At 35.2% G+C, this 24,911-nt stretch overlaps 1 protein-coding gene across 1 annotated transcript in view; it reads right to left on the bottom strand.

The window, feature by feature from the left end:
• The window catches only part of Dach1 (dachshund family transcription factor 1), a 364,433-nt gene that overhangs the window by 106,174 nt on the left and 233,348 nt on the right, over positions 1-24,911 (bottom strand). The window contains exons 4-7 of the mRNA XM_038310234.1: positions 18,099-18,254; positions 17,510-17,682; positions 3,870-4,005; positions 1,592-1,726 (exon numbers count right to left, since the gene is read on the bottom strand). Of these exons, the coding sequence (XP_038166162.1) occupies positions 1,592-1,726; positions 3,870-4,005; positions 17,510-17,682; positions 18,099-18,254 (600 nt within the window). The remainder of the gene's footprint in view (positions 1-1,591; positions 1,727-3,869; positions 4,006-17,509; positions 17,683-18,098; positions 18,255-24,911) is intronic.

Below are 24,911 nucleotides of genomic sequence, written 5' to 3'. Positions count from 1 at the left end.
CGAGACAGGGTTTCCTTGTAGTTTCTAGAGCCTGTCCTGGAACTAGCTCTTGTAGACCAGGCTGGCCTCGAACTCAGAGATCCACCTGCCTCTGCCTCCCGAGTGCTGGGATTAAAGGCGTGTGCCACCACCGCCCGGCTATTTTCTTCTCTGAATGAAGAAGATTGAACTCAGTATTTGTGCATACTAGACAAGTAATGTGTGTCCTCAGTTTCAAAGTAGTAATTCTTAGTCATAAAAACATTATTTGATTTTTTTTTTCAAAATGGGTAATCTGGTAATCTATTTGTATAAAATTTGAAATATTTATTTAATATTAAAAAAACTGGCCAGCCAGGTGGTGGTGGCATACACCTTTAATTACAACACTCAGGGTGCAGAGACAGGTGGATCTCTGAGTTATAAGTCAGTTCGGTCTAAGGAGCAAGTTCTAGAACAATTTCCAAAGCTACAGAGAAACCCTGTCATGACCAGCAAGAATCTTAAAGATGACAAGAAGGCACAAGGCATAGAAAAGTGTGGAAGGAGGAAAAGGAAAGGCTATGCAAGGCTACCATAATCTCAAATATCAAAGGATAAATTTAAAAGTAAATGAGAGTTGAAAAACCATAACCAGTCTTCTATATCACAACCCAAGACTTGTTTTTTGAAAACATATATTTATATTTTTAGCATCAGTATTCAATATGCATAACAAAATTACATTTCAATTTCCTAATGAAATTTCTTTACGGAGTTGGAAATTCAAATGTACATTTCTGGTACTTTGGTTGTAGAAATATAGAGATTGATATAAAATATTTCAATAGGAAACCTGAATCTTTGCACAGTGTAGTCTTTGCTAATGATGAGAAATGTGTGTGTGCGTGTGTGCAGGTGTGTGTGTGTGTATGTGGCACAGAGCACACATGGAAGGAGAGCAGAAGTTAACCACAGGTGTTTCCTCCTCAGAAGCTGTCTACGTTCATTTTGAGACAGGATCTTTCACTAGGAACTGGAACCCACCAATCAGGTGAGGCCATAAAGCATCGGTAGTCTTCTTTTCTCCACTTGCCCAGCATTAAGTTCACAAGCACGCCATTTCCTTGGCTGTTTTTTTTTTTTGCATGGGTACTGTAGAACAAACACAGATCCTGATGCCCTCCAGTCAAGCCATTCAAGGAAGACGCCATCTACACCACTTGCCACACCTTTTGAAATGACCACCAAGTTTCAATTAAGAATCCTAAAAGAATTAATGATCATGTATTTTTAAATCAGAAAAAAATAATTTCAGTAAACTTTTTCATGTTCTATCATGCTGCATAAGTGAAAATGGCCTTGAGTACATTAAGAAAGAAAAACAAAACCTAAAATATCAAAATTAACATTTGGGACATATAATTCTCTTTTAAATATGCTGTGAAAATGAAATTGTCACCTACCGTTGGACAACAGGAAAGTAACAGGTCACCATTCAGACATCCTTTAATGATCAGGTCTCTTATTTTATTAACATTATACACTTAGGACCTTTATGCTATTTTGCAGATGCAGAAATAGACATGCTTTATTTCCAGAATAAAAGACACGGCAGAGAATCGCAAATTACCTTTTTCAATGTGAATTCTTTTTGACTCATGTCCCATGTCATGACCAGCCAAATCTCCCTCCTTTGGCCCAGGAAGCACATTTGGTGATAAACCCATCAGCATCTGATTCATGGACAATCCATTCTGATGCACAGCTGTTAACCCCAAAACAAGGAACAGACACAAAAACATCATAACATTGTGGTAAAAAAAATATCAAAAACATATGCTACCCAAACTTTGAAATTATAATCACTTAGTAATACTCCTGGGAGATTGCTAGCTCATGGTAATCCTTTAGGGTAAGCAGGAAACACTGACAATAACTCCACGTACTGTGTCTGTTGTTACATAAAACAAAACATTTTCCATGGTTAGAATAATGTGGATTGTCCACATTAGTGCAACCACAGCCTATGAGGTATTCAATATTATGTTCTTGTGCATCAAGTTCTCTTCTTAGTATATAATTTCCCCCAATTTTGAAAAACTGTGATCTCAACAATAAAGTTCCCTTTAACACTGTCTGTTTAAAATGAGTGATGCCCCAGTGACCTGCCACAGCTAGTATAGTTCTCTGTGTTTAAAGAACTGAAACCATCGTTTCGGTATCCTTATTGTGTTTTGCTTCATAGAATATGGTGTGCCATAAGAATCTCAAAATTCATCTAAAGAGTAGTTTTCAAAACTCAATTTCAATTAATCTCTACCAAAGTATTGGAAAATAATTGCTTTCTCTGCTAGTGTCACAACTGAAATGATAAAACACCGCTATAATTCAGAGGAGAGAACACTCAGGACTCACAGAACCAGGTCAATGAATTCACTTACTGAACTGGTCAAACAAAATAAATCTTGTTTATTTTGCATAATTTGAGTAAAAAAATATATTGTATAAAACCTTTCTTTCCTGGAAGGATAGAGAATCTAATGAATAACATTGGATTTTATTAGAATTAACACGGACATCCAACCTCGAATTACTTTAAATTTCAATGGTGAGTCACAAGGTCGGGACAGAACTTTTATGGACAACAGAGTACGTCATCCTAGTATATTTTTCCCCCACAGGATGTTTAATATCTCAAAACGTTAACGGTTTGTAGCCTTAAATGATATAGCCATCAGTATATATTCTCTATCACATTACAGGATTCTCCAGAGATACTATATCACAGCTGTAGTCCTGATGAAAAATTCAAAAGCTGAGTTTAACCATGAGGAACATCACGATAATTCAAGATAAAGAGCTTTCTACAAAACAAATGTGCGCGTGTTTGCCACATTGTTAAGGTAATAAATGAGGGGGATGAGAAGGACCTTGGAAGAATTTCAACATCTTTAGACAGAGACAAAAGTACTATGATATGTGATCTTTAGTTTATTCTTGCACCAGATAAGAAAATCAACTTGGTCTTAAAAAATATTAGTTGGAAAATTCAATGAATGTAAAAATTTCTATAGTTTTAAAATAACATAATAATAGTAAAATTTGATTGTGATCATTTTTCTGTGATTTTATAGAAGAAATTACTTCTGTGTAGAAATTAAAACTTGTAAAAATTAAAAATTGAACTGGAGTTACAGGTGATTGTGAGTAACCTGATATTGGTACTAAAAAACAAACTCTGGTCCTCTGAAAGAGCATTAAATACTATTAGCACTTGATTCATTTAACCACACCCAAGACCTAATATTGTAGTTTTTTATAAAGTCAAATACCTGCTTCAAAATTTTAATAATAACAGGAAGATATGTATTACTGATTATTCCAGACAGAACTCCTAAAATTAAATTTATTTAATCCAGTGATCATTTAAAATGAAGAGCAAATAGACTTTTGACATTTACTGTGGTTAATTTAATTTCTGTTGTTTGTATTTGTGAATATCTTTATTCAATAATGATGAATGTTAAAATCAGATGATTTCAAAAGTGGCAGAGATTTTTCATTAAAAACATTCAGTTGAGTAAACCATAAACGATGTACTTAGATGTTAGTTGGGAATTGGCTGTGTACTTCAAAAACTAATCTGGAAGATTACTTACATTTTCTATTTCATAGCTCAAATCTATGTGGAGTATCAAAGAGAGAACGTTATATCAGAACCTGTTAATGCCGCATCATCCTTCACGGCATTCCAAACTGGGACACATAATTTTGAGGAATGGCTATTGCGAGGCAGCTTCGGTACATGACACATTTGAGATCTATTTGGAATGAGGGCATTTTGATTAGAAAGCCCAGCTGCACCTAATAAAGTTTAAGATGGTGACAAGCACAAGTATGAGACCTACGGATTCTGTCGGAAGAGCTCTCGGTCCGTGCAGGGGAACTGGAAACGCTGCTGCTGCGGTGCGAAGATGGGTGGCTGCCAGGCCTTCGGCCCTCCTCAAGGGAAGGGGCAGGTGAGGGACTGTCAGGAACACGCTCCTGCATTGCACAGAATGAAAGAAGAGAATAATAGGTCAATGTACTGGGACTTGATTTCATGAATGTTGGTTTTTCTTAATAGAATTAGAAATATGAAAAGGACTGTCTCCAAAGGCCTCCCGTGATTCACTAGCACTTAACTGTACTAAAAGACATATTTAATCTTGACCAAAAAAATCTCAAACCTAGCCAATTTCATATTCATGAATCTATCATCATCTGAATTAGTGAGATGAAACACTCTTAAAAAGACAAGGTAGAAATTATAATTTTATTGGTAAACCTCAATATGGCCATCGCAAATAGTACTAATCCATTCCTTGGGGAAAATATTAGACCATAGAAAACAATTCAAAATTTTCAGCAAGACCATCTGGACAACTAAAGAGCTGATAGGACTAAGCAAGTCTTAGTTCTGGGCAGTTATTTTGAAAGCAACTTTCCATGTGTTTACCTTCCTCAGCAGGCATTAGGCACCATTGCATGTAGCTGACCAGGATATTATCAGGGAATTGTTAACAGCACTTTCAGGGTGACACCAATCGAGAAACATGATGGGCACAATTAATGCATTGTGGAAAAAGAATATTATTTAATATTAAAATTATTTTCTATGAATCAAATAAATCTCACGACCTAGGCCCCCTTTTCCATTCAGTCATTTCTCTTCATCAAATATATATCATTTAGGTGGCAGAGAATCCTGCTGTGTTATTACTCTCTAACTTCCATGACGACATTTGCCTACTACGATGCGCTTCAGTCTGAACAAGCTCTGTAGCCGTGCAACTTAGAGTTAGGCGAGAGTATGCATCATAAACACATAAGGAGCTAATATAAATGAGACTACAGATTAATAAATTAACCAACAGTTAACATTTTATACTGTCAGCAAAAAACAAAACAATGTTCATCAGACATAAAAAAAAATGATGAACTGTCTCTACAATAGTCAATAAATATGTCTGAGTATAAAAGTATAGAAAAAACTTTCATATTAAAAATGGTATTCCAGAGAGGGAAAACTTAGTGATTAAAGAAATTGGGGCTGTTACAGAGGACCTGGGCTTGGTTCCCATCAATGGCATAGTTTATAGCCACCTATAATTTCAGTTGCAGGGAGTAAGACATCGTCCTTGTGCTTCTGCCAGCACCAGGCATACAGGTTGTACCATGCTTGGTGTAGGCAAGCAAACAACCATTTACATAAAATAGAGCATGCATATATACATATTGAGGATTCATTTTATAGACCATTACAAATAAATATGAAAGCAAGAGTCAAAATTTCAAAGCTTTGTTTAAAAGACCCGTATCATACATCAATTCCCAATGTGTGTCCTAAAGAACATGAGGCAATCCCCTACAAACTGCCTTATAGAGAACCTATCTCCTCAAACAGGGTTGTGACAATTCAAACAATGACAACAAAAAGAAAACCACTATCCTTAATCTAGTCCAGGTGCAAGGCTAGGAAATTGCTGTGATGATGACTTGATGAGCCTCAAGACCTTTCAACAGGTCTATATGGGATTGACTTTTGGATAAGACAATACAGGCACATTAAAGAGGAACTGTCCGAGGCATTATATCTCAGCATTTTCCTTCACCATAATTGATCAGATGCTAAGAACTGAGTGCTCTAATTTCTGCTAATAAAAACCCTGAGAGACATTTAGATGATTATAGGATACTTAGACTCCAACTCAACTTCAGTGATCTTCCACCTGAAAGTCTGAAGATAAACAAATCACTGATAAAACAATGGGGGAAATTGGAAGATAAACACACACACATTGCATGTTGTTCAAATTTAGAGGCATCAAAGCTGGTCAGGACTGTTGGTTTCTTCCCACCTTTGGAAGCTTTCATGGAACCTTCTGGTTCTATGAAAGTCAATTTTTAGGGAGGGGACATTCCGGTCAGTTCCATGCCAAGGGCCTCTGAACTCTGTTTGAAGTGCATGGCATGTTAAGCAAGAAGATATTTAATCTTCCATCTCTAGGGTCAAAATGGGCAATAGTAATAGCCTGTACATTTTGGGAGTCTCTTTAACAGTCCTGACCAAAAACTCAAAAATGGGATTATTCATGTTTGTTGTTAGTGTTTTGAAAGGTAGTGTTTCTTTGGCTTAGAGGAAATGTCAATCCATAAAGGAGAACTTCATTTACATTAAATATGTACATTTGTACAAAGGTTTATGTAAATTAACTTTTCCATTTGTTTGTTTGTTTGTTTGTTTTATAAAGCTCAGAGAACTGTGCGGAACAGGGGGAAAAACAGTGTAAGAGCCAGAGCATCAGGGAATTAGCTGCGAGACTGTGTTTTCTACACATAATTGTGTCCCCTCCCTAAGGATTAAACTTCATAGTACCAGAAGATGCCGTGCAAGCTTTGAAAGGTGGGGAGAAACTTGAAGTCCTGCCAAGCTTTGATGAATATCAGCAATATGTTGTGTGTGTGTGTGTGTGTGTGTGTGAAGCTGAGCTCATCACATCTCACCAACATGACAATCTGAGCATTTGCTGAACAATGCCAACATAGACCTGCCAAAACAGAAGGGGAAAAGTCCACAAGTCCTCAACAAAGAACTATAGGTAACTTAAAATCCTGAGTTAGAGAAATTGTCTTCCCTAGAGAAGAGATCATCAATTGATTTTCCAATACCAAATAGTCAACACTGAAAACACAAGAATAACAGTATCCAGACTAGGCAGGTTAGCCAAGCAGTTTTGCCACGTGCCTTTAATCCCAGCAATTAGGAAGCAGCAGCAGGTGAATCTGTGTGAGTTTGGGGCCAGTTTGTTCTACATCGTTAGTTCCAGGACAGGCAAGGCTACACAGAGAAACCTCGTTTCAAAAAACAAACTCAAAAGCCAGGAACAAAAAAATCAATCACACAAGCAAACAACAACAACAAAAAACAGCCCAAGCAGGTTATATTTAGACATATATTTAATCTGCATATAACAACAAAAATTTTCAAAAGGTAAAGAATTTGATAGAAGGGTGTATGGTAGGGTTTGAAGAAGGTGAAAGACAGAAGAAATGATGTGACTGTAATGATAAAAAGGCTCAAATCAAATTTTAGAAACTGAAAATTACGTTAAATTAATATAGTATTTGATGGTCATATTTTAAGTTGCTTTTGCAGCATTTGTGTATTTATTATAGAGTATGAGCTTGAGATATACTGTAGAATTTCTAAAAATTTATGGATATCTTAGTGTAGTAAATATAATATAGATGAGTTGGCTCCATAATCAGATCAATCTTCTAAAATTTATACAACTGAATATTAATTTGTTTGTAATTTTTTTCTTTCTTAAAAATAAAAAAAAAATATTGTCTATAATTCCAAGCCTGTGTTTTGGTAGACCTATACCCATTTCCCTCCCCCCATTTTTCCCTATCCTTCCAGCAGTTTTCTTTCCCAACTTTGTATGCTTATATTTTTAAACCCTGAGTTCAGTTAGCACCACTGGCTAGGCATAGGAACACTTGTTAGATCATGCAGAGGCTCCCAGGGATTTTATCCTTGAAAAAAAAAAAAAAACTGTCTACTTCTGCAGACGTGACTGACAATAAAAAGAACTCCAAGTCCTAATTTAGACAGATTGGGTCTTCCAGTCTGGCTGAGTTTTAAATAAAATTTCTATTCAATAAGATTGCTAACACTTTATTCATATAAAAATATAGAATTTGTACTTGAGAACGATAGTTGAATTTTATTAAAATAAAATCTTCCAAATTAACCAATATATCTTCTGCAAAACGTGACATCATAGTTTCCAGTACATTTTAATATATCCTGTAACAATCATGTTGTTGCTTGCAATGGCATTTTTTTCATAATGCTGAACGGAAATAAAATACTATCTAGAATTAAATCAATTTCTGTAAGATCATTTGCAAATCTGACTTTCATGGTATTACAAAGTTCATAGCAAGTCCTAATGGAAAGTAAGGGAACACGTTTCCTCGTGGATATTTAATTCTCAAAACCTAAGTATCTATTTATAAACTGAAACGGCAATAGCTATACATGCCAATCCAAAGCATTCTGTGTTTCTTTTACATATTTCACATAAGTAGAAAAATCTCCTATTACTCAATATGTGTGTTGCAATCTCCTATGCTGATTTATTTTACTCATCAATCATTTACTTACTTCTTTATCCATTTAACATACTCTAAAATGACATAATAAACTCAGTAAAAATTGATTAAAGCCTCAATATAAAATACATTTTTAATCGTGATTTAAAACTAGGGGAATTGTAAACTATAAAACATTTAACTGGCTTTCCTTATTTAACTTTATTGTAGTTTTAGACTTAAGGACAGAGAATACTATGACAATACATAATACTTTTATTAAAAGAAAATATTTTATGCAAATTATAGATTTAAAAGCTTAATTATTCAATTGAAACTCTTTATAAATTGAGACACAACACATTCAGTCATTTCGCTTAATGTATAATTTCAATCCTTAGAACATGATGTATTGTTCCTTGAAGAATTTCATTAAAGCAAAATCCACTGAACAAGTAAGATTTGAATACATTGTTGCACAATAAATTAATTTATTTCAACAGCTTAATTCTTTTATCATATTTATATGCTTGCCTTTCAAGGATATTCTATAGGATGGAGAATAATGAAGACAGTAAAGAATAGCTTGGAGAGAATCTTGTAATTATTAGTGAAACAAAATAGATAATGAGTTTTATTTAGACATAATAGGAAAGAAGTAGTTCAATGTCTTTGGGGAAACTATGTAAGCTGGATTTATAATTTCATTTGCTTGGTACCTTTTAACCTCTAAGCTTGGCCTGAGGTAGAACAGGGAGGAAGATTATTTAATACTTTGACACACTGCTTTATAGTCCTACATCAACTCCACCAATCAATAAAACACAATCTTTTGCAATGTTCCATCTTTATAAAACTCGCCACAATAATAAATGAAAATTTAAGAGAGTACCTTTTCCCTGCAAAAAGGTCGAACTAATAAAGTAATGGTATAAGAATAACTGCAAAGAGAAGTCTGCATACTGACGCAGAACAATACACATTGTTCTCATGGTAATTTAAAATGAAAGGTGGAATTCAAAACCACTGCACTCATATTGTTGCATCCCTGACTGATTGACTATTTCTGATGCGACATATTGAATATTTTCAGTACAACAAAGCATTGCTGTAGTTACCTGTTCTCTACTATGAAAATAATGGTTATGTTCCCCGAGAAAGAGTTAAATAATCACAACTGCTTTACTTCAATGAGGATTTCACAGAGATTTAATTAATCTAGTTCTCTATTTCATTCCCTTCACTCTCCTTATTTGTCTTTATTTCAGATAGAGCTCCTCTCATGGGGAAAGGCATAGAAGTAGATAAACAGCTACTTTTAATGTCAAGTAACATCTTTCTAAAACTTCTTAGTTTTCAAGTTGACATAGTTGGCCAGTGTTTCTGCTTAATACATGACCAAAATCCCATACTTCCATATTCTTGATTTTTCTATTGCTCACACTTACATTGTTTCATTTAGTACATAAAGATATAAAAAGTAGCATTTATTTTTTGCATTTGGAAAATGCTGAAAAGGACTTCTAAGACACATAATGAGTGATGTCATCATACTTATAATAACTTAAGACCAATGCGCTAGTATTTGAAAACTCTATCAATTCCATGCTCTACAATGAGGGGCCAAAGAACATGGGTGATACTTTAAAACATTTTTTTGGATGATAAGATACAAGAAATATTCAATTTTACTTAATTTAATCAAACAGGTTCTAGAAATATAATCTTAACTTTATTCTCCTTTTGCTTTTCAACGTGCTTATTGTAGAGGTCTATTTTTCATTATATACATAATACTTCTGGCAGTCTTATTGTATTATAGGACACAGAAATATAAAGTTAACCAAAACAAGAAATCAGACTATTAACTTGAAAATTAATTTTTGCCCCTTTCAGGAAGGTTCTACTATGAAGTCTAGGCTTTAATTGAATTCAGAATCCTCCTGCCTCTGCTTCCCAAGGGCTGGAAATACAGATGTTAACTATCAGTCAGTATTAGCATTGTAACTAAAAGGTTGAATTCCTTCCATTCTGGTCAAAAGAAATGTTGAAATGAAGGACATGAACAGGAATTGGGTCAGTTCGGACCTGGTTTTCTTGCTGTTTGTTGTCATCTCTCTGCACAGCAAATACTTACAGCCAGGTTCTCATTCAGTTAGGTACTGCACACGTTCACAGAGACCACCCCTACTCTAATCCTTTTATCTGCAGCTACGTTAATGTGACTAAATGATATTTATCTTCTTTTATTTCTTGACCCTATGCAGAATTGGAGCTGGAGTCTACATTGAAGTTTGTTTGGCCACAAGTATATTTTATGGATAGGGTTACATGCCTTTCATAGCAGAGTATCTTACCTGCCTTTTATGATAGCAACAACCGCTGATAATCACACCTGTCATTCATCACTTCAAGGTATTTAGAATATGGTGATATTATTCCTTACTCATTTATTGGATAGACTAATTATATGATCATAAAATTTGTCCTCTGTGGTATTTGTTAATTCTGGGATGTCATTTAAACAAAGAAGGAAGAAAAACACTTCCTCTCTTTTTATTTACTTCTGCTTTCTTTTAAATATGAACTGGACTCCAAATAAGTCAATTGGTTTTGCTTGTTGTTTTCAACACAGGGTATCCTTGTGTAGCCCTCACTGTCCTGGAACTTGCTGTGAAGACCAGGGTGAATTCTAAAGCAAAAAAGTCCACCTGTCTCTGCCTTCTTAGTGTTGTGATTAAAGGTGTGCACCTCTACTGTTCAGCAGGAAGTCAATTGTTTTATACTTTTGTTTTCAGGTTAGAATAAATGAAAAAATAAAAGAGAATAAAAGGTAAAGGATTCTTTTAGGTTAAGATAGCTTAAAATGAGAGAGAGAGAATAGAAGAAAAAGGAATCCTACAATAGATTTGTGACTATATTTGATTAATATGATCAGGACCTCCTGGAAATCTGTAGACCAGCTAGCCAAGAATATTTTCAAAAAAAAAAAAAAAAAACAGTCGTAAGCTGTGTGTGCTGCTTGTACAAAGAGTTACAAATACAGTAAATTGTAATTGATTTATTATGATACTTGGACTAAGTAGTGTCATTATAAACTCCATATAGAAGAGAAAGGCACTGCACAGATGTTAAACAACTTAGCATGTGCCTGGGAGGTGGCACAGCAAAAACACTAAACCCTGAAATCCTACTCCGAGCAACATTTTTACACTACTAAATATATGTATTTTAGCAAGAAACATTTTTGTAAATCATTGATATCATTACATATGTAATAAATAAAATGGAATCAGAACAGAATTCATTGAGAGGTCTTAGAGGGTTGGGTTTAAAGGATCCCAAGAGAATCCATTAGCAAAGCATTCCAACCCACTAAAGAACTTGCTGATGATAAAAAGAAATAGATCTTTTGATTTAGAGTGCTTATTTGACTCAATGATTTAAGATAATAAAGGTAAATATTCCAACTCCCCCCAGGTCCAGGAAGGTGAGCAACCGAACTGACAAGGCTCACACAGAGCCCGTCCATGTCGTAGAGACCAAGCCCATCGCCATTGTCCTTGGCTCCTCGGTCAGCCTCCACCATCAGCCACCCTCAGAGAGTCTGATTTGGTCGCATGTTCCATCAGTCCCATTCCAAGTGGACTTGGTGGTCTCCCATTAGTTCTGTCCTGCCGTCTCAGTGGGTGAACGCGTCCCTCATGGTTCTGTCTTTCTTTCTCAGATCTCTCTCCATCCGCTCCTCATCCAGTTGGAATGGAACTGATGGAACCGGGGACCAAACCGGGCTCTCTGAATGTGGCTGACGGTGGAGGAGGACTGAGAAACCAAGGACAACGGCAATGAATATGAACTCTACAGCATGGACGGGCTCACTGTGAGCCTTAACCTTCACCTGGCGATGGATGGAGATAGAGACAGAGCCCCACATTGGAGCACCGGACTGAGCTCCCAAAGTTCTGATAAAGGTAAATATTCTAAAATTTAGAAATCATATAGAAATTGCATAAATTGTCTATTAGAGAGTTTTGGGTGTTAACATTTCAAGATATCTATAGCGTCTAAATCAAGGGACTAGAAATTAAAATTTTAAAAAGTAGGTAAACACAAATTTATAATGGAAACCACAGATTAAGAAAAAATTGACATAGTAGGATGTTTGTGAAGTATTCTGAGAAAGATACCAGACTCCTTACTCCCACAAATAACAAACAAAAAAATCTTAAGATTTGTATTTATATTTGTAGACTGTTGTATAAATTGTGGTTTATGTCCAAGTCCAGGTTCTTGGCTCTGATCAGTTTACTTCTACAGTACTGTACAGAGGTAGAGGGCACCTTCTGGAAAAAAAAAAAAAAACCTCAAAATCAGTGAAAAGTCTTTTAGAAAATATTAGAATACATGTTCTGGAGACACAGATACCATAAACTCTTAAAATCTTTAATTGACTGAATCAAAAAGAATCAGTGGAAATCCCTTTTCTGAAAAAAAAATTTAAAGTAGTATCAAAATACAATTTTCAATTTGATTAATAGATAAATTTGAATAATATATATATATATATATATATATTTCTCAATGTTTATCTTGCTGAAATTAAGCACCATTCAGCTTGTGTGTGTGTCTGTATCTGTATATCTGTGTCTGTTTGTAGATGGGGAAGCTGTCGGAAAATGTTTCTCAACCACAGAGGAAACTGGATTGCATGATATATGTACTGGTTAACCTTGGTGATAAACTTTAGGGGATGTAGAATTACCATGGAAACAAACTCCTGGAAATGTGTGTGAGGAAGTATTTAGATTTGTTTAGCAGAAGTTAAAGACCTATTCTGAATACGAGGCATACTATTGCCCGGGATTGGATTCTAGTCTGAATGAAGAGGGACTAGCTAGCTAAGCATCAGCCCTCATCACAGTTTTCTGTGGAGACAATGTGACAAGCTTCCTTCAGCTTTCCTGCCATGACTTCCTTATTATGTCCAGCCTTCAAACTGTATGCCTAAAGAAACTTTTCATTTCTTTGTGGTTATGATAGGGTATTTTATCACAACAGTCAGAAAAGTAACTAAAACCACACAAAAATCTCAATTTTATTGTCACTTTATATTCTGTGAATGGTGACAGTAAAAACACATTGACCTTACTGATATAATAGACTCATATACATTTTACAATAACTTAATGTATATCTATAAATGTATAAGTCTTATGAACGTCAGGTAAAATTTTAATTTTCTTAACAAATTTGCCCATTTTCCCTTTAAATTTGCCTGAATAAACCATTCCCGTCTCCTGAACTAGCCACTGAAGGTTGCCCTTCTAAAAACAATATCACTGCTCTGGGGTCTTCATCTAGCTATGTTTCTCTTGACATTTGTTTTTAATTCTGAACATTCCGTGGCTGTAAATTTTTCTCTCTCTGTCTCTACGGCATTTGAATTTCTTTTGTTTTATTTTTGAACTGTCACAATTATGCACAAGAATGCAAGATTCACAAGAAATTAAGTCATCAGACATCAGCTGTCGAAACAAACGATTCTATGTCAAGATGAGAGAGCACTGTGTGTGTGTGTGTGTGTGTGTGTGTGTGTGTGCATGTATGTGTGTGTAGGGGGTGGGTGCATGTATGTGTGTGTGTGTGTGTGTGTGTGTGTGTGTGTGTGTGTGTGTGTGTGGTGCTAGGTGAGGAACTCTTGTGATTTTAGGCAAGCAATCTTCTAATTGAACTGTGACATTCTCACCCCCCGATAACAAGTTTTACCTAACACTGTCTTTGCACATGAAAGCAGTCACAGATTTTTTCCAAATTATTTTAAAACAGTATTCCTGCCTCTAACAATCTTTATTTATACAAGTTAAAAGTTCACCTTTATAAAATTTACATCTATGATACCATAATGTTATGTTATTTTTAATCACTTCCATATAAAAAAAGCATTTCTACTCAAGGGTCATATTAGGTATAACAACGGATCGATTTTATTTCCTGAGGCAACAACTCATAGGTTGAGACCCTGGTCCAATTTGATAGCAGTAGTCAGTATGTCGTTGAAGAAAAGTTTCAGGGCATTCTGTTTTGTACAAAAAAAGGAATAGAAGAATCTTTTATAATATAATACCCTGAGAGGTATATTATTCACTTTTATTTTATACAACATATTTTATTTCTATTTGTCCCTTAGTTTGTGCTTAATATTAATCCCTATCATCAATTATAAAACATGAATTACTTGTCCAGCATGTAGACAATCCTTCACATTACTGTTTTCTCTTCAGTAGCTATTTCTTTGATATGGAGTTAATTCTTTAGTATTTAACATTGTACTTTCAACTGGTTTTTACATCTAGAGTCTTGTCAAGCAAATCAACTTAAGGCACCATTCTAATTACCCACTGGGGTCCATAATGTGACATCTCTGTCAGCCATTTTCTTTGGGAAAAATAAAACTTCCCTAAACTCCATTTAATTAGTAAGACAAAGTAAGTTTCCTAAACAAGATTTGAGCAAGGGAGTGTACTAATAATCACACTGAGAAGCTTTGGTCATTCGCTTAGAATCTGGTTCTGTCACTGAGTATACCCAGGTTTTAAATGTAAAATGAATGCTGTCTGTCAAGAAAGAAGCCCTCTGAAGATGGGTTTTTCAGCAGTTCTACAAACCAGCTGGCCTTCCCTTTGATAGTGCAGTGGGAACTGTCTGCTCTCTGCAGTTAATCTCAACAACTATAGCAATGTTTCTCAGGTCCTTGTTAGTATCATGATTTATACAATGATCCAGAGCTTCCTCAACTCTAACTGTTGCCAATTTCTGAAAACATTTGTCCCAAGAGACGAGGATTTGGGATATCAGCATGACTTAGTAGGTGCTGGCATGCTTTTGAAGACATAAAGCTCCATTACTTTGTTGTCCCCTCTTTGGCCATTTCCTTCCTTCCTAGATCTCCTTCCTTTGCATTCTGAAACTTAGATCAGGAAACCACATTAATATTTCTGAATTTGTAACAATATAGTCATGGGTAGATGATACCTAAAGACAATTCCAGAAGAAAATTAACTTCTTCCTCCTACTTACCTCAAATTAAACACAGTTACTAAAAGCTGCTTCCAGATTGCAATATTACAGTTAACATGAGTTGCTGCACAGACAACTGCATGTATATAGAAAAGAGTAGTAATCCAAGTCTCCTGCTATTGCTCCATGCTTTCGAATTCAAAATATATAAGGCATAACCTCCTAATTTAAACTCTACTTTTAAACTACTGAATCTGTGCCCTAGACATTTTATTGTTATGTCTGACCTACGAGAGAAATTGCAGGATGCTTACTTTTGAAAGTTATGTAAGTATACTAGATGGTTTTATGTGATTTTTTGAAACATGAATAATTGAATCTTTTTTATAAAAACAGCTTATTTTTAATAATGTTACAGGTCAATTTGCGTCTGCCTGTGTACATACAAGTGTAGGTGCTGCCAGAGTCCAGAAGAGGGTGTCAGGTCTCATGAAGATTGAGTTACAGGCAATTGTAACATGCCTGCAATGGGTGCTAGGAACCAAATTCAGGTTTTTCTCCAAGAGCACTAAGTGCATGCTCTTAACATTAAGTCATCTCTCTAGCACCAATATCTTATAATTAAAACTAGTATTATAAGTGTTAAAATAGCATACATCACAAGAGTAAGCATTCTTCAAAGATTTTTTTTCTCTACTTCACAGGTTATTTCTATGAGATTTTATGCATGTCATATTCTTAGTGCTAAGTTTTCAAAAAGTAGTAAGTGTAATAATGGCAGAATGTCTTTTGAGGAAATGTGGCCTCACCGGCTTGCTCCCAGGGAGTGGATTTTAGTAGTCGATCTCGGTGTTCTGCAATGCAACTTGATTCCTTTCTTATCCAATATTTATACTTTGAAAATTATATGAGACATGCCTCTTTGTCAACAGAAACATTTTTAAACAAAAAAATCTGTTTTTCCACTAAGTAAATTCTTTTTTTAACATTTTTTCAGCATTTCTGTTTGTATGATTTTTAATTTTTAAGACAAAGTTGCACTCAGTATTAGTACAGCTAGCCACTAACACGAAGATCTCTGGTCAGCCTCCCACACCCTGGAATTACAGCTGCATGCCAACATACCTCATTAGTACACAGACGGTTTGGGTAGGGCCTACTCCTAAGCTACACTGGATTCACGTGTCTTATAGTCAGAAAAATACAGGTTATTATTATACTAAAGGATGACAATGCGGCAAAAGCTATTCTTCACTCACTTTAGAAATTGATCTACTTTTAAAGCTCTTTTGTTATTTCTTAATCTTCATGATATTTGACAACTTCAATCTAAATGAATGTAGTAAAATAGTAAGAAATAATATATTTATGCATCTATCATACATGTACATATACTTAAATTTATACAAACATGTAACACGAGAGGCCTGCTTGTTGAGGTTTTCTGTCCTGCCCGGTTCCCACAGCTGTTTAACCCCAAAGAAAATCACACATAGGTCTCCATAAATTATAAGCTGATTGGCCCATTAGCTCTAGCCTCTCATTGGCTAACTCTCACATCTTGATTAACACATTTTTCTGATCTATGTTAGCCATGTGGCTCAGTACATTTTTCAGTGGGGCAGATCATATCCTGCTGCTTTGGTGATCTGGGCAGTAGTGGGAGGAATCAACTTTCTCCTCCCTAGAATTCTCCTGTTCTCATTGCATCATTTCTACTTCCTGTCTGGTTTTCCCACCTTTACTTCCTGTCTGGCCAATCAGCGTTTACTTAAAACATGATTGACAGATTACAAACAAATCTCCCGCACCACAAACACATAACAGACAGTGAATATGATAAATATATAATATGCACATGTATAAAGTAATACATAATTACACTACTCTCCATTATAGTATATTCTAAAATGTGTAAACTCTCAACTTCATTATTTTACACACTGTTTAGACAATGCATCCATACTGAAACATTCACATTTTAGATGCTAACGACAATGAGAAAGACTGTTTTGTACTTCCAATGTGATATGTTTAATAAGCGACAGAATTTCACTCCCAAGGTTGTCTGATTATCCATCCCTAAAGGCTTATTAGACTATTGATAGAACCATATACAAACATCCATGTGTCTAAGAGCCAAGATAAGTTGAGCCAAATAACTTACTCCCCTATGTTCTTTGTATTAAGCAAAAATTTAAATTTGCTCAAGCTGGTTTTAACCTTTTACCTTACTATATGTAGTTTTGTGTTTTCATTTACACTCACAGACTATTTGATAATCTTTAAATTTTAGAGGTGAGATTTACTTATGGGGATAAAACAAATGTACAAAGGGATGGTAATTTAAGATGAATATTCCAAATCACTAATATGATGAGACAGCTACCTTAATAACTGATGTCTCCACCCTAGATGGAGGACTTTGAACTTGTGCTGCCGCCGCCATATTTGCAATGGTGCTAAGGTGGTTCATCTGGCTCATCGCCATGGTGACAGATGCTGGAGGTAGGCTTACAGGGATTAGAGGATGGGGCATCATCATAAAAGGAAGTTCCAGTCCTAAAAACAGAAAATACATAGATCATCATTGATGCGCTCCAGTTGAAAATATAAATGACATGTCATTAAGAAACCACTGAAAAATACATCAATAGTGACCGACAAGGAAAAAAGTTTATTTGTATACAGTAATATTCATTCATGACTGGGAAGTTAAGATTAAAGCTTGTCTCCATAATTCATCACATCATTGTGTGTTTGTGTGTGTGTGTGTGTGTGTGTGTGTGTGTGTGTGTTTAATACAAATATTCTATTCTTGGCTTTATTATTCCTCTGGGCAATGTAACAAATTATAGACATGCTATAGTTGTCATTGATTAACTGTGTGAATACAGTATATCCTTTTATCATTCTGGTAATCATTAGAGAAAAAAATTTAAAACTATCACTTTTAGTGCTAAAAATTGCCATCGTACCATTTGGCAGAAGGTGGCTGTGCTGAAGAGGGTTGCGAGGATGACTAACTGGAAGGCTATACGCAGCAGGCATGCGGGCATGTGTAACAGGCGCCTGAGATCCCTGGGATGGGGAAGAGTGCAGTGTTTCCTTATCCCAAGAACCACCACTGCTGCCTGTGGGGAACGAATATAAATTATTTGGATATAATATTAATCCAAATCATCCAAACACTAACTTTAAATGAGACCTGAGAAAGATTAAGATTAGGGAATTAGCAAATTTGCTTGAAGGGAAGGTAGCTAAAGTAAGAAAACTTTTCCCTGACCTGTGTTTGCTCATTGTTTTCTTATTTCTTAGACAGGATGTCAAATTTCAGCAAAGTAATAGTTTTGAAACATTTAACCTGCTTGTAAAGTCTAATCCTGTTTGAACTAAACAAGTTAATAATCAATCATCTTTGCCATATAACAAATTCTCCTTTGAACCAGAGTAGAATACATGTTATACAATGCGAAGCTACTCTTTTAGAAAATGGTAACCTGATCAAGATTAAGTTCAAGTGCATGACTTAATTTAACCACAAATACAAAAAAAATTGGATTCCTAAGAACAGAACTTGGTTAGGCAATGTACAAAAGACACAAAAATCACTTTAGGAAGCACAATATCAAAGCAATATAACAAAGGAGTGTGAATGAGTACATCACTGGCTTTCAAACAACGAGAAATGCAAATCTGGGATTGGAATAGTATCAGTTGTCAAAGTTAACTGTTCATTGGAGGAGAGACACTTCAATATTCGGGACAATGTCCAAATATTCTAGCTCTTTGTAAGGATTTCTTAGAAGGAATTTACAAATCCTGTCTTCAGATTAGCTTGGCAACATGAATACATTCTTCTAGAACACTTGAATATGAAATTATCCATTTAATTTTTTCTGCTACCTTATGAGCTTATTTTAAAATAGACAAGACTATCAAAAAGATAGAAACAGCAAAGTTGGTAAAACTCCAATTTAATGCTTGCGCTCCACTAAAAGCAGTGCCGTAAAATCTCTACGACATACTTTTCAATGAAGACTACTTAGTTACTGCCATGATATTTTTCCTTTACTTCATGAAGACAGATAAAGTTCAATATAAATTCAAACTCATTAGCTCAATACTGTCTGCATCTCGGAGGAAATTGTTCAGAAGTGGGTAATGAAAACTCAATTCAAATTCTTCAGCAATCAAACAAAGCAATTTTATTAAACAATGAAAAGAATCAATTAAAATGGATATCTTTATTATTTTACTACAAACCATGACAGTTGGGGTTTTAAAAGTTCATAGCTTTATTCAGGAATGCCTCACTTAAAAGATATTTCTCCGACCTGCTTCCACACAAAAGTTCATTTTCATGTTTAATAAATTTAGATACCTTACTCTTCTACACAGGACTCTTTTTTTAACCCAGAGAAATGTGAAATAACTGGACAGATGTGATATTTCCAAAGAGAATACTGGGATAAAACATTCCAAATAATATTTCTTTGTTTTACATATTTAAAACACAATAAGTGAAAATTTTAAGGTAGTAAATTTAAAGGACAAATGATAACTAAAATTCTGCTTGCATAGCTGTGGAAAGATAACACTTATTTTCCCATCTCTGCAGAACAGCAGTCTGTAAGATTCCTGGTCTACAGAGCTGTCAGCATGCCACACGAGTGTTTATCTCAGGAAGTTTCTTATGTACATTGAATTTCTCACTACACAGAAGGCTCTTAGCCATTCCCACCAATCATCATTGGCTAAAGACTCATGATGTGAGCTCATTTAGGTAATAAATAGAGCAAACAATTAAGAACTAAGTCTGATGAAAAATATACAATATATAACCAAGTCAGCTGTAAGTGATTTTTGCATTATTTATAGCATACTCCTTCTCCATTAGCATGAACAAATGAGAAATGAAGAGCGGCTGCCTCAGAACAAGACACGCCTACAATTAGTAAAGGTATAATCTCAAGCCTTTTTATTTTATACAATATCTGTAACACTATAAACAAGTACATAAATACACACATGTATATATACTTTGCATCTATATAATAAACATCCCCAAATATTTAAAACCAATAATCACTTTATCTCCATCCAATGCCAGGTGAAGGTTCTATGGTGATATACAAGATATTCATGAGTATGGCAATAGGATCTGGACATTTCTGGCACCCTCTCCTCAGTTGCTCAAGGAACTAGCTGGGGGCGTTTTCCTGGACTCCTGGGAACCCCTCTAGAGTCAAGTCTCTGCCAACCCTAGAATGGCTCCCTTAATTAAGATATATAATTCCTTGTTCCCATATTCACCCTTCCTATATCCCAACTATCCTATTCCCCCAAGCTCTTCCCATCCTCCACTTCACACTTTTCTCTCCCCAACCCCCCATCCCCCCCATCCCCCCCACCCCAAGTTCCCATTTTTTGTCCGGCAATCTTGTCTACTTCCACCCACATAGAAGCACCAGATTGAGCTCCCAAGGTCCTGATGAGGAGCAAAAGGAGGGAGATCATGAGCAAGGAAGTCAGGACCGTGAGGAGTGCGTTTACCCATTGAGACGGTGGGACAGATCTAACGGGAGACCACCAAGTCCAGTTGGAATGGGACGGATGGAACAGGGGACCAAACCGGACTCTCTGAATGTGGCTGATGGTGGAATAGGACTGAGAAACCAAGGACAACGGCGATGAGCATGAACTCTACAGCATGGACAAGCTCACTGTGAGCCTTGTCAGTTTGGTTGCTCACCTTCCTGGACTTAGGGGGAGCTGGGAGGACCTTGGACTTAGCATAGTGAAGGGAACCCTGATGGCTCTTTGGCTTGGAGAGGGGTGGAGTGAGGGTATGTGTGGAAGGGGGGGAGGGAAGGGGGAGGAGGAGGGGAGGAGATGGAAATTTTTAATAAAAAAAAACAAACAAACAAACAAAAAAATAATAATCACTTTAAATTGTATTTTTTAAATAGAGTTTATCAGATTCCCTCTCTTTTCCTTCCCTCCAACATCTCCCAGCTCCTCTCTTTTGAATCCTCTCTGTGCCTACACCATTCTAGTTGATACCCTTCTTTCTCTATTATTCTTATGCCTGTGCATGCGTACACACACATATATACATATACAACCTGATGAGTTCATCTTATGTGGTTTGTGTGTAAAGCTAACCCCTCTACTATGGGCAATCACTAAGGGGATCATACTGAAAGGGGACAATACTCCTTCTCCCAACAGTTATTAGTTGCCTATAGTTCTCTGTGTAGGGGAAGTACCCTACAAAGTTGCTCCCCTTCCACGTTAACAAATCCACTGCTGTTGCCACAATTACTTGTAAGACAGAAGGGAAAATGTTGGCTTTAATAAATAGAAAACATTAGACCATTTTGGTTGCAGGAAAGAGACATAAAAATTCGGTTTTCCGCTTCAGTTTTTCAAGAAGCACTTTCTTTTTTTTTTTTTTTTTTTTTACTGATAATCCAAATAAAAAGATGTTTGATACAGCCCTTTCATCTTGAAAGGGATAATCAGTTGTTTCTAGCTCAAAGAGTATTTAAAAATATAAAGTGGTAAAAGTCAAAGAAAGATTCGTAAGCTCTTTGAAAAACTCATATTGCTTTGTTTTTCATAACTTAGAATATTTAACCATACTTTAATGGACTTAGCCGAAGGTATTCTTGCCAGTTTTCGGCAGATCATGAAGGAACACAGGCTGGATAGCGCATGTATAAGACTGTATGGATGGTAACAGCAGGGACACAATGGAAATTGTTTCCTAATGACACCAAGCGGTCAAGCCGTAGGTGCAATGAAGTATATATATACTGTTGCCACATTTATTTTTTTAATTTTAAAAATCATAATAATCTTTTACTTTTAATTTCTATCTCCATCCATGATTTAATTTTTTTTTCTGAAATCTCACCTTGAATTCAAAAATTTACTTTTCTATTCATTTTGGTTTAATTTTAGGAACAAGCTCTTAAAGTGGAATTTATTAAAAATAAAGATAATCAACTCAAATTTTGAAGCACAATTCATAGGAAAGAGGAAACAGAAAGTGTCTGGAAAAATATGCTTAAGTTATTTTTTACTAAATTGCAAAAAGTAGTATATGAATGAATAGCACAATTTCTAATCCTGCTATAAATAATTGTTCTACCATTTAATTTATACTTTTAATTCCTACATATGGATTCCACAATAGTTGACTACATTATTATCAAATATTTTAAATAGAGTACACACAAAATAATCAAACAGAAATTATGGTGACATGTAAATCTTTTGTTAATTATCATGCACTAAAATTTAAAAAATATATATTTGAATATTATTATCTTTAATACCTAAGTGGCATAGAATGTGTTGTTCTGATTTCCCACAGGTTGACCGTGATACAGGAGAAAAATCCCTAAGGGATTAACAGTCACAGTACTGCTTAGTGAGTGGCAATGACAGGCAGTGAAAGGAACCTGACATTGTCAAGATTCTTTGACAATGAAAATGTCAAGCGTGGGTGCTTGCTGCATACCAGTGGAGACCACTGAGGAGGATGTCAGCTTGATCCTACAGGGAAAGCATGGCTACTGAGCAAAAGCAAACACTAGTCACAGATTCTACAGACGTTCAACTGTTACTTCGGAGATTAGAAAAACAGATAAAGGATTTTTCAGTGGATACACTTCATCTGAAGTGAAAAGTGACACATAAAGTACTATGTGTACTTTATGCTGGTTTTAATGTAAACTTAGAAACAGTCCTTATGTGAACTAGAAAACAGAGTCCTTCCCTCTGTCTGTTTCTCTCTGCCTCTGTCTCTATCTCTTTCTGTCACTCTCTGTCATCTATCAATCTATCTGTCATCTTTCTTTCTCTCTATCCTTCTCTCATTTACCAGCTGTGCCCATTTGATTTAACACATGAATGCTAAAATCATCTAGCATTTTGGTTTGACAACATCACATTGTTTCAGATAAAATAAAATGAGCAATTTTCAGTCATTAATATCGACCTGACTAATTGACAAAAGACAACTCCAGAACATGAATCCACAGACTACAATGTAATGCTTAGAAGAATAATTAATTAAGGGCATACTATAAACTGGATCACTTTGTGAAACTAGGGATCAACTTGATGCCTTGAACTTTCTTCAAGTGTGCTAATCCACTAAGCAGTATCCTAGTTAAATTGCAACACCTTTGAGACCTATTTACTAAAACACGTAGTTGAGAATCTTTGGAAAGTCATGAAAACAGGAACAGCCAAAAGAAACCAAAAATAGAGAATTATTTCAATTTTAAATTACTAGGAATTTGAACTTATGAGAAATATTAGAATCAATATTTTCTGTCTGTGTTGAATACAGGTCTTGACATACTTTCCCTCTTTTATACCTAACTCCAAAAAGTTTGATGCAACTGAAAATAAAAGAAGTACAGTCATTACTATCAAGATAAAAGGTTAAGTAGTATATGTGCAGAAAAAAGGGGTAATTATATCAGAGAAGACGATGCTGTTTGATGCTATGGCTGTCGTAAGACTCATTAGCACCACACTGTCACTGTTAACCAGATGAAACAGACCCCCAAAACAAAGCAAAACAAATCCAGTGAACTAGAAAACACTTCCATAGGATTCAATGCAAGGGAAGAAAGAGTTGCTAAATTCTTTTAAATTTATTAAACTTATGAATCCTGTTAACATATGTGTTAAACTGATGGTAAAAGTCAAGTGATTTTATTCCATGAAAATAATGTTGAACACAGATTCATTTATTTGCACAGCTGCATTAGACTCAGTGGCAGACATCGACATAGAAATGACCCTACCAGGTATATGTGTGAGCTGTCAATCTAAAATAGAATCAAACAGTGCCTCAAAATAAAGTACTTTTTTATATCATAGCTATATATTTTCTAACCTCTTAAACTACTATCTGCATATATATTGTCTTTCATTTCCTAATTTAGTGTGAACAATTTTCATGAAACAAAAGTACTAGAAATTATTCTCTCTAGTAGGTTTTATATTTCCCAATAGCTTTGCTATCATATCAAAGAAAAGTGACAATTTTTCCCTATAATTTTTTTAATAAGTGTCATGGCATACAACACTAATTTGGGGTAAGTATAAGTTATTAAGTTATAATTTTGTGTAAGGCCAAGACAAGTTAAAATCAGTATTAATTTCCATTACTTCATACAAAATTTGAGATTCATGAAGCATATTTGACATAAAATAGGTATCCAAAAAAGCATAATTCCCTTTTAGAAGGGATTGCTCGCCCATAGGAGTGATATTGATATTTTCACATGTATACCTTTTGAGGTTAATTTATTTCCCTTACACACCAGAGTAAAACGCAAGGAATAATATTATCAGCCACTTGTCTAAGCCAGAATCACAGGGAAAATTCTATTATTCTCCTTTCTTACCTTTGATGTCCAATTCCTTTTATATCTGGTTGATTGCATCTGTGTAATTTATCTCTACACTTTTCCTATCTAAACTGCTGCAATCAGTTTGAAGAAGATGAAATTTGTATTATAATGTACAAATCCTAACACTGTCACTCCCCTGCTTAGAAGTCTTAATGATTCGCCATTTCTAAGAAAAATGTTCAAAATTTGGAAGTTTGTTTAGGTATGATAGTGTTGGCTCGTGTTTCACAGTCATCATACTATCCCTAGCATATAAGAAGATAAAATCATCAGTAGGCTGTTGTTCATTTGAAAATTATAACCGTGATCAGCCTTTTTTATTGTATTGTATTGAGCTGTACATTTATT

Source organism: Arvicola amphibius, chromosome 13 (genome assembly GCF_903992535.2).
Source record: "Arvicola amphibius chromosome 13, mArvAmp1.2, whole genome shotgun sequence".
NCBI classification, from domain to species: Eukaryota; Metazoa; Chordata; class Mammalia; order Rodentia; family Cricetidae; genus Arvicola; species Arvicola amphibius.
This window is presented reverse-complemented; position numbering and strand designations above follow the sequence as displayed.